Raw genomic sequence first — 11,157 nt, forward strand, 5'->3', positions numbered from 1 at the left:
TCTACAGGTCAAGTGCAGAATTGTCATCTTAACAATATTGAGTGTTCCAATCCATTACCATGGAATACTTATTCATTTATTTAGATCTTCTTTGGCTTCTTTCATTACAGTTTTGTGGTTTTCTGCATATAGATTCTAAATTTGTTAGATTTATACCCATTTTATTTTCTTTTGGTGCTATTACAAATTGCATTGTGTTTTTAATTTCTAATTCCAATGTTTATTGCTGGTGTATTGGAAAGCAATTGACTTGTGTGTTAACCTTGAATCTTGCAACCCTACTATAAATTACTTGTTATTTCCAGAAGTTGTTGATTCTTTGGGATTTTCTACATAAACAATTACAGCATTTGTGAACAAAGACAGTTTTATTTCTTCCTTCTCACTATGTATACCTTTTATTTCATTTTCTTGTCTTACTGCACTAGGTAGGACTCCTAGTATGATCTTAAATAGGAGTGGTGAGAAGGGATATCCCTTTCACTGGCATGTCTCTAGTGAGCCCATGCCACCATTATTATCTCTTACCTGACCTATTGTAATAGCCTACTTACTGGTCTTCCCACTTTAGTTTTTGTTCCTGTAAAGTGTATTGTCTGTACAATAGCCAGAATTAGGTCTTAAGAATATAGACCAAATCTGGCTGGGCGCGGTGGCTCACGCCTGTAATCCCAGCACTTTGGGAGGCCGAGACGGGCGGATCACGAGATCAGCAGATCGAGACCATCCTGGCTAACATGGTGAAACCCCGTCTCTACTAAAAATACAAAAATTAGCCCGGCGCGGTGGCGGGCGCCTGTAATCCCAGCTACACGGGAGGCTGAGGCAGGACAATGTCCTGAACCTGGGAGGCGGAGCTTGCAGTGAGTGGAGATCGCACCACTGCACTGCACCCTGGGCAACAGAGCGAGCCTCTGTCTCAAAAAAACAAAAAAAAAAAACAAAAAAAAAAAGAATATAGACCAAATCATGTCACTTCCCAGATTAAGGCCACTCCAATGGGCTGCTGTTGTACTTACGATACAATTTAATTTTTCAGCCTAAACTACAATACCTTATATAATCTGGCCCCTGCATGCCTGGGTAATATCATCTTTTAAGATTCTTTGTCTTGACCTGTAGATGCCAGCCACATGGGCCTTCTTTTTGTCCTTCAAGTACATTTCCCTTTGGGCCTTGGCACCCACTGTTCCTTCTGCCAAAAATGCTCTTTTTGTTATTGATATTTATAGCACCATTTTTTTCTGGTTATTCAGATCTGAGCTGAAGCATGACTTTCTCACAGTGGCTTCCTCAGTATAATGTTACATTTAGCCATTCTTGATCATGCTAATGTATCTTAATTTTTTTGTGTAACTTTTACTGCTACCTGACATTGTCTTCTTTACTTAAAAAAAACAAAAACAAAAACAAAACAAAAAAAACAACTCTGCTCCTCCTTCCCTGCCTGTAGGCCTTCCAGCCACTGGCAAGCAGGTCCTTGAGAGTGGGACCCTTCATCTTGGGTTTATTGCCGTGTCTCCTGTGTCTGGAGCAGCACTGGGCATGGGGTGGGTGCTGACTGGCGTCTTTCTATATCTCTATCCTTCTCTTGAATCAAATGTCCTTATTGTCTCTACTCTTCAGTCTCCTCCTCTCAATTTTCTAGACTCCACACTTTTTCCTGCCCTAGAGCCTTTGGACATGCTGTTCTCTCTGCCCAGAATTTCCCACATTCTCCCTCACCATTTTGCTTCAGAACCTTCTGTTCTTTCTTTAATGCGCAGTTGAATTGTCACTTTTCTGGAGAAACCTTCCCCAGTTTATTTTACCATCTCATTCATGATTATTTTCGTAGGTTTAATTTTGCATCTACTTGTATGATTATGAGATGGTCTGTCTTCCTTACTATTTTGACAACCCAAAAGGCAGGGCCTGGGTCTGCCTGGACTCCTCCTTTATCTACTCCCCCCAGGACTCTGCCTGGTCCATGGCAAGTGCCCATGGTGCTCAGGAAATGATTGCTGGAGAAACGAGTTCACTGAAGAAGAAGTACCAGATTCTGTTGGTTCTAAGATGCATACTTTCTCAAACTAAGTATTTCTGAAATAAGGATGCATCTTGCAATTGAGGCACGTTAGAGTCGATGAAAAACAGTATAAATTGTTAATAAATATGTTAAAATATTCTGTTTCACTAGTAATCAAATAAATGCAAATTAAAACAATAGTAGGGGCTGAGCACAGTGGCTCACATCTGTAATCCTAGCACTTTGAGAGGCCCAGGAGGGTGGATTCCCTGAGCTCAGGAGTTCGAGACTGGTCCAGGCAATAGGGTGAAACCCTGTCTGTACAAAAATACAAACAATTAGCTGGGCATGGCGCTATGCACCTATAGTCCCAGGTACTCAGAAGTCTGAGGCAGGAGAATTGCTTGAACCTGGGAGGCGGAGGTTGCAGTGAGCTGAGATGGTGCCACTGCACTCCAGCCTGGGCAACAGAGCAAGACTCCGTCTCCAAAAAAAAAAAAAAAAAAGCCAACAACAAAAATCCAACAACAGTAGGATGCTGTTTTTTCAGATACCAAATTGGCAATGATTTTTTTGCAAGGATTTTTATAAACAATAATAATATTGGCAAAGATGTGAGAAAATAGGTACTTTTACATGATACAGGTGAGAATGTATATTGGGGCAATCTTTCTGGGGAGTAATTTGGCAATATATATCAAAGCCTTAAAAATATGAGTCTACTGTGATTTTCAATTTCTAAAAATTGTTCCAAGGAAATAATCAGGGGTGTTGACAAAGATTTCTGTGAATAATTCTCAATTAGGTAGCATCTTATAATAGTGAAAAATTGGCCGGCGCAGTAGCTCATGCCTGTAATCCCAGCACTTTGGGAGGCCAAGGCGGGTGGATCACTAGGTCAGGAGATCGAGACCATCCTGGCTAACATGGTGAAACTCCGTCTCTACTAAAAATATAAAAATAATTAGCCAGGTGTGGTGGTGGGCGCCAGCTACTAGGGAGGCTGAGGCAGGAGAATGGCATGAACCTGGGAGGCAGAGCTTCCAGTGAGCCAGGATCGTGCCACTGCACTCCAGCCTGGGCGACAGAGCGAGACTCCATCTCAAAAAAAAAAAAGTGAAAAATTGACTAATAATAATCAGTAAATGAAATAAAATCTGGTCTTAAATATGTATGCTCTCAAAGAATATTTAAGGATATGGAAAATTGTTCACATTATATTTTTGATAGATTTTAAGTCCCATGAGAGCAGAAATGATTGATTGTATTATATTTGATATATATATGCCCAATATCTAGCACATTCACATTAGGTGCAGGATGATCCCAATTTTAATTTTAAAAAAGTGTATATGTGTGTGTGTGTGTTTGTGTTATATGGTACACCCAAAAGATTAGAAGTCATATAGCAGCAATATCTTAACAGAGATTATCTTTGGTGCAATTATGGGTTTTTTAATTTCTTAGTTGTAGTTTTCTGTATTTTCTAAGTTTTCTATAATATACATATATTAGTTTTATAATGAGAAAAATTATGTTTGTCTTCTCAGACTCTACATTGGTGCTAAGTTAGTGAATGTGAGCGTGTGGTAGGGTAGGAGGAAGGGTTTATGAATAAGGGGTTCTTAAAGCACAGGAGATTGTTGAATTGAATATTAAATGCAGTGACGGACATCATCCATTTCAACCTGAGCCCTTGTCAGGAATCTGGAAGCAAAGTCCTCCTGAATGTGCAGAAGCCTCACCCTGGGCAGGAGCCCATCCCTGCACTGTTTGTCCAGACATCCTTGTTTGCCTGCTCCAAGCAGCTCCTCCTGACTCTGAGGCTCCCTGTCTCTTGCTTCTTCCTCTGAGTTCTCATTCCCACCCCAGGCCCCATTGCTTGAACTGCCACTTTGCACAAACATCTTGGACTCTGGCCTTCAGCATTCTCTCTCCCTTGTCTGTGTTTTAGTTTTTGCTTTTTGACTTGAAGCACCATAGCTCCAGCCTCCCTACAAAGCTGAGGGTTGTGGAATGTGATCCATGGCAAAACAGGCAGAAAGAAAGCAGGAGAATATTCAAGGCTGAGGTGACTTCAATGTGAGCAAAGGAATGGATGAAGAGCAAAGAATATATGTCAAACATATTAAATGCCATAATTTTAACAAATGAACAAATGTGGACATTTAGATACTGGAACATACGGGAAAGGAAATTCTGAAAATGAAGATTTGCAGCACCATGTATTTAATTGGGTCTTTAAGTTAAAAACTTCTGTTTTCATTTGTGTGTAAGGTATAATTACACACACACACACACACACACAAGGTATGTCTCCTTATTTTGTTCTTTTAGGATTTTCTTTCTGTTAAAGCCAGCATTTCAAGATAGTTGCAACAGAGGGCAGAATGGTGTAAGAAATTTAAATACCTTTTTCTTCTTATCTGAAAATCACCCCAAAATACAAATTAGAGCAATGTATGGATTGAGCTATAAATACTCTTTTTTGACTAGTTTTCAGCGTTTACATACAAAGATTATTAGTTATTTTTCATGTCATAGTATAAACTGTTTAGTATTATATGTAAATCTTAATAGAAGCAAAGTGCTGAACCCTTGAGAGAGAACCTGAACTATGGCTAATACATTTAACTTTTATAGCAAGATTAAGATTAAGCAATGGGTACTCTTTGTTCTTTCCCAAATATACTGTGGGATTATTTACTTTTCTTTCCATTCTAGTGCTGCAATGCAGGCTTATTGAACTTACTGTCCCTGACAAATGTCGATTAATGTTCTTTATTGGGAGTTTTTTGAAGTTTATGGGCAAGACCAGTGAAGCAGAAGAGTTGTTGTTGAGTGTTGAGGACATGTTAGTACAGGTAAACTGAGAGTAAATTTTAAATCCTTCAAACTTTATTCCTTTTGTGTTAGATATTATTTGTGTTTTCAGATATTATTTACCTTTGTTTATGTAAAGGTAATTTAATGCACTAGAGGAATCCATTTTGTTCACCAATAAGGAAGCTATGGTTTTAACCCATGCCCCAACTATACATTAATGACAACAAACAATAAGTAGATAGGAATCATTGTAGAATGAATGAGTACTGATAGGTGACACTTTGGAAAAAAAAAAGAAATGTTCATAAAGCAAAAATGGAAATACAGTGGTAGATTTAAATGAATTAATAAAAGACTAGCCAAAGACTTGGTAATAAGTTTCATAAAGATGTTGGGAGGCCAAGCACGGTGGCTTACGCCTGTAATCCCAGCATTTTTGGGGGCCAAGGCAGGTGGATCATGAGGTCAAGAGATCGAGACCATCCTGGCCAACATGGTGAAACCCTATCTCTACTAAAAATACAAAAATTAGCTGGTCATAGTGGCACGCGCCTGTAGTCCCAGTTACTCGGGAGGCTGAAGCAAGGAGAATCCCTTGAACCTCGGAGGTGGAGGTTACAGTGAGCAGAGATCGCTCCACTGCACTCCAGCCTGGTGACAGAGCAAGACTCCATCAAAAAAAAAAAAAAAAAGGATATTGGGTAAGGTTGATTGATGTCTTGTCTCTATATTGATTTGCTTTTTCTGAACTATGAACTGTTGGCTTTGTTGACTACAGTGAAAGCATCACTCATAACATAACTCATAACATAACATAACTCATAACGACTATATGCTTATGATAACATTTAACTACTATTTTATTTAATGTAAATTTATTTTTTGGGAGGACAGGGTCTTGCTCTGTCGTCCAGGCTGGAGTGCAGTGGTGTGATCATGACTCACTGCAGCCTTAACCTTCCCGGCTTAATCAGTCATCCCACGTCAGTCTCCCAAGTAGCTGGAACCACAGGGGTGCCCTACCACGCCTGGCTAATTTTTCAATTTTTTTGTAGAGACAGGATTTTGCTATGTTGCTTAGGCTGGTCTCAAACTCCTGAACTCAAGTGATCCTCCCATCTTGGCCTTCCAAAGTGCTAGGATTACAGGTGTGAGTCACCACGCCTGACCTAACTGCTATTTTTTTTTTTAAAGTATTAACTTTCACTGATTTCAGTAGAATTTGTGGGTTTAGGGTAGTCTAACTCAAGACAAAGCTGTTTTTATTTTAAAACAAATACCTTTAAACTTTCATAAAACACTGCCCTCGTCGCCATCAACGTATGTCTTTCTAGAAGGAGTTCTAGCAAAGAGACTTAAAAGACTCAGCAGTGAAAGTCCTTTTATGGCAGAGACCATGTTTGTTTACCAATTTTTGTTCCTCCATGGCATATTATAGCCTGTGGGTGCTTAATAACTGTGAGAGGTGAATCCATAAATCAGTTTGAACTGGCAGATTCCTACATGCCCTTAGAAGGTGGCATGCAATTGTGAATAGAGTGTGGGCTGTTTTCAGACTGACCCAGATTTAAATCCCAGTTTTGCCACTTTTCTGCTTGTGTGATCTTGGTAGGAATTTTAACCTGCGCTCTGGTGGGTTCTCATTTTTGAGGATTCTGATACCTATCTCATGGGGCTGTTAACACGTTCAAATAAGAAGGTGCATAAAGCACTTCACGTAACGTCCGGCACACAGTGAGATCGTAAGTATGGTAGCTGTTTTGTTATTACTGTCTTTGTGTAATTAAGCAAGTGAGGCCTAGATGAGAAATATAAGGGAGTTTGATTTAAGCTTTTAAGAGAACTTCCCACTTCAGAGTGCTCCTTCTGGAGGCATCAATCTTATGATTCTATCTTCAAAATATTTTTGCAACAGTTCTTTGGGACTAGCCACCGTGAAGACTATGAAAAGAATGTTTTTAGGCTCCGAAGGCACTTCCAAAAGAGGTTTTATGACTATTTTGGGCAATAACAACTTCTTTGAAATATGTGCCTGACATTCTTTTTTTTTTTTTTTTTCCTTGGTTTCTAACATGTTATTTTTAATACAAATCAAGTTTGGCATATTTCATTTTTATCATCACTTTGCTTTTGAAGTGGTAACTGACCCACCCTAATGCTGTGTAAATGGAGATCAAAATATTTATAGAGGCTTCATCATACCCAGCTCCAGGGATACAATAGCAAGAATCAAACGTGATTTCTACCCGCAGGCAGCTTACAGTCAATTGGGAGAAATAACTATTAATAAGACATTAGTCTAATGATTATTCAAATCAATATATAATTACAAACTGTCTTAAGAGCTAGTAAAGAATATTAATGCTATGTAAATATAGTCAAACATCACTTAACAACAGAAATCTGTTCTGAGAAATGCATTGTTATGTACCTGACATTCTTTTTGGGTGGTCATCTCTTGTTATAGCAAACTAACATTCTTGAGGGGAAAGATCTTGTTATTTGTGACATATGCATTGTGTACTTTACTGCTTTTAAAATTTCTTCAGATAAGGTCATTTTAAAATTTAATCCAGCAGTTTTCAACTAGGGGACAATTTTGGTCCCCAGGGAACATTTGGCAAGGCTGGAGACACTTTTGGTTGTCATAGCTTGGGGGAGAGTTGCTACTGGCATCCAGTGGGTAGGCCAGAGGTGCTGCTGAACATCCCGTAGAGCATAGTTCCTCACAGCACAGGGTCATCCTGCCCAAAATGCCAGATGGTGCCGGGTTGAGAAACCCTGACTTAGGTGATATGCTTATTAAAAAGTGATCTGTGGGGCTAGGTGCAGTGGCTCATGCCTGTATTCCCAGCACTTTGGGAGGCTGAGGTACATGGATCGCTTGAGGTCAGGAGTTCAAGACCAGCCTGGCCAGGACGGTGAAACCCCATCTTTACAAAAAGTACAAAACTTAACTGAGCATGGTGGTGCGTTGGGTCATTGAATTCCCCTAAAAATAATTTACTACCCCCTAAAATTATCTTTACTTCCCCATCTCCCTTCTCCTAAGAGGTAGGGTATATAAATGTCTATATTCTGTAATTCCTCCCGTGCGTGCTAACAAATGTGTATGCCATTTCTCCTGTTAATCTGCCTTTTGTCAGTTGATTTTTTCAGCAAAACTTCAGAGGGCAAAGGGGAAGTTTTTCCTTATATCCTGAAATAAATATACTAGACCAGTAAGGGGAATTTAAATTCAAGTCTCTGTGCACAAATGTGTCAAACATAAACTTAGCTGCTCTCTGGTCACGTTTGAATTCAAGCAGTGTTCACAGCTGTTCATTTGAATTCTGGATACCACCTCCTCTGAAATCTTTAACACATGCAAGACATTGTCACGGTGTTCTTTAAAATTTTTATTTCCACTGGGTGCGGTGGCTCGCGCCTGCAATCCCAGCACTTTGGGAGGCCAAGGCGGGCGGTTCACTTGAGGTCAGGAGTTCAATACCAGCCTGGCCAACCACAGTGAAACCCTGTCTCTACTAAAAATACAAAAATTAACTGGGTTTGCAATACCTCCCTATAAATCTTTCACCATAACCATTATCTTATATATATATTTAGAATTTCCTAAGAAATCATGTAAAGCATACAGTCTTTTTCAATGTCATTATGAATAAGGCTTTGTTAGGTAGGTATGTGGTATCTGTATCTATCCTAATGCTGTGTTTTCTCAGGGGTGGTTCCCTTTTCATTTTGTACAGAGCCAGTCCATGACAGACATGCTTCTCAAAGTACAGAATGCTATTGGAGAACTGTATCTTGAAACTGGAATGACTCAGGAAGGGTTCCAGTATTTCCAGAAAGCATGGTCAAGCATGCTGCATCTTTCGCTTAGTGACTTAGAAGACAGCCGGGACTTGGTGAAGCAGAAAGGTACGGTGGACACATGCAGGGAGAACAGCCTCTCATGTGTCACAGAGTTAATCTCCTCCTGGGCTATTCCTATCTGTGAGAAAAAGGAAATGGATGTGTGTGTTTTGTTTACTTGGTGTTTTTGTATTGTTTTGTTTTGTTTTGTTTTTGAGACAGAGTCTCGCGCTCTCACCCAGGCTGGAGTGCAGTGGTGCGATCTTGGCTCACCGCAACCTCTGCCTTCTGGGTTCAAGAGATTCTCCTGCCTCAGCCTCCCGAGAAGCTGGGATTACCGACACCCACCACTATGCCTGGCTAATTTTTGTACTTTTAGTATAGATGTGGCCAGGCTGGTTTCGAACTCCTGTCTTCAGGTGATCTGCCCGCCTTGGCCTCCCAAAGTGCTTTGATTACAGGCATGAACCGCGGTGCCTAGCCTACTTGGTGTTTTTGGAGGGCTGGTGGATATGTGAGGATTGAACATAAAGTGTTCCTGATTCTGAGGGACCACCCTATTAGAATGTCATTGTTAGGGTGAGCTTCAGAGAAGGAAGCTTCAAGCAGTAAGGTGGGGTCATCATGGTTCAACTCTGAAACCAGCTTTTCTGGGTTTAAACCCCATTTCTTCACTTACTAGCTCTCTGTGCCTTTAGAGACATTACTTAAACTTTCTGGGTCACAGTTTTTGTATTTATAAGGAAGGGATAAAAATAGCATCCACATTGCATATTGTTGTGACTAAAAGCATTAGGAGGCTGGAAAGCACACAGAATGGTGCCCGGCACATAAGTAGGTACTAATTGATGAGTGGCAGCCAATGTTTTATTCTCCAGTATTTGATGCCTAAGGCTACTCTGTTATCACTGACATAGCAGAGACAAAGAATCTTTAGTGGATTAAGCTATTAAGCAATTTCGACTCACCCATTTACAGTCAGACTAGAGGTCTCTAGGTGTGTGTCATACTTACATGGCTGTATCAATTAGCTTTTGTTGCATAACAAACCATCCCAAAACTCTGTGGCTTAAAACAATGTTTATATCCGCCATGAGCCTGTAGGTCAGCTGGGGGATTCCACTGGTCCAGGTGGGCTCAACAGATTTGGGCTTGGCCCAGGCAAGCGTCTGAGGTCAGCTGGCAGGGCTGATGGGGCTGGCTGGTTCAACCTGACTTACTGTCTGGTGGTTGTCTGGCTGGGATGACAGGGGTGGCTGGACCATGTGTTCCTCATCCTCCAGGAGGACAGCCTGGTTCTCTTCACTTGGCAGCTCACAGGATTCCAAAAGGGAGAGCAGAAGCCTAGACTTAGGCTCAGAACTGGTACAATGCCTCTTTCCACCGCATTCAGTTGGCCAAAGCAAGTCACCAGGCTGTGTCCACCTCTTGATAGGAGGAAGTACAGAGTAGCATAGCATGGCAAAAGGTAGTTGGGTAAACACTAGTGTAGAGAATTGCAGCTGTTTCTGAAATCTGCCCCATGGCTGGAAGATCAAAGGTCCCTTGGGCAATTCTGCCCCATGGCTAGAAGATCAAAGGTCACCTCGGGCAAGCTACTTACCCTCTCTAAGGTTCTCATCTGCAAGTTCACTTTTGTAGCCATAGTTATCGTTTGTTGAGTGTTTACTGTGTACTTTATGCTGATGATCTCTTTTATCCTCAAACATACCTCATAGAGCATGTACAGCTGAATGTCAGAGAGATTAAATAACTTAAACTACATCAGCTCCTGCAGCTATCAGTCTGAAGCTAGGCTGTCTGGTCCAAGCTAGACCCCAGAGCACGTCTGGGCAACTCCTTGTTGGACAGAATTTCTTCTAGACATTTATGAAGCTCTAATCCTTGGTATACAGAGTCTAGCTTCCAAGTTGTTGTCCTAATGCAGGCAAGCCTGGTCACAGGTATGCTGGGACCTTAGTGGCAATCAGGGCCACTTATATGGGAGCTGGGTCTGGCCCTCCAGAGGCAGCTGAAGAGTCCAGAATGCAGAGTTCCAAGGGGTCAGGCCACCATGGCTTGGTATATACAAGTGTTAATTTTCCAAGGAGACCAAATGAGCAGGGGTAGAGTCGCGGGGGCCTGGTAAAATGGGATGCTAGGAAGTATTGGTGTCATTTGTGGCAGCTTTGATAGAAGCAAACTGTAGTTCTGGTCCCCTGACAAGGGTTAGGTGTGGGCTTATGGCTTGAGCAAGCAGATGAAGAGGTGGGAGTGAGGATTCCACCCTGACCAGTATTCATGCACTCAAGAGCTGTTTACCGAGTGCCTGCATGCACCAGGTGCTATGCTGAGTCCAGAAAAGTGGTCTAGGCAGGAACACCAACTCTACCCTCTAAAGGAGGTACTACAGAAAATATAAGTGAGCCAACCCATGAAATGATTGCAAGCTGTCATAAATGCAGACAAGAAATAGAGCTAGAGCATTGGGG

The 11,157-nt window shown here is 41.2% G+C and overlaps 1 protein-coding gene across 1 annotated transcript in view; it reads left to right on the plus strand.

Annotated features, from left to right (window-relative positions):
- Positions 1-4,651: 4,651 nt before the first annotated feature.
- The window catches only part of LOC105530908 (tetratricopeptide repeat protein GNN-like), a gene marked incomplete at its 5' end in the record, with an annotated part of 36,020 nt that continues 29,514 nt past the window's right edge, over positions 4,652-11,157 (plus strand). The window contains 2 exons of the mRNA XM_011968646.1: positions 4,652-4,872; positions 8,581-8,752. Of these exons, the coding sequence (XP_011824036.1) occupies positions 4,652-4,872; positions 8,581-8,752 (393 nt within the window). The remainder of the gene's footprint in view (positions 4,873-8,580; positions 8,753-11,157) is intronic.

The sequence above is a fragment of the Mandrillus leucophaeus genome, unplaced genomic scaffold (genome assembly GCF_000951045.1).
Source record: "Mandrillus leucophaeus isolate KB7577 unplaced genomic scaffold, Mleu.le_1.0 Scaffold852, whole genome shotgun sequence".
Taxonomy (NCBI): Eukaryota; Metazoa; Chordata; class Mammalia; order Primates; family Cercopithecidae; genus Mandrillus; species Mandrillus leucophaeus.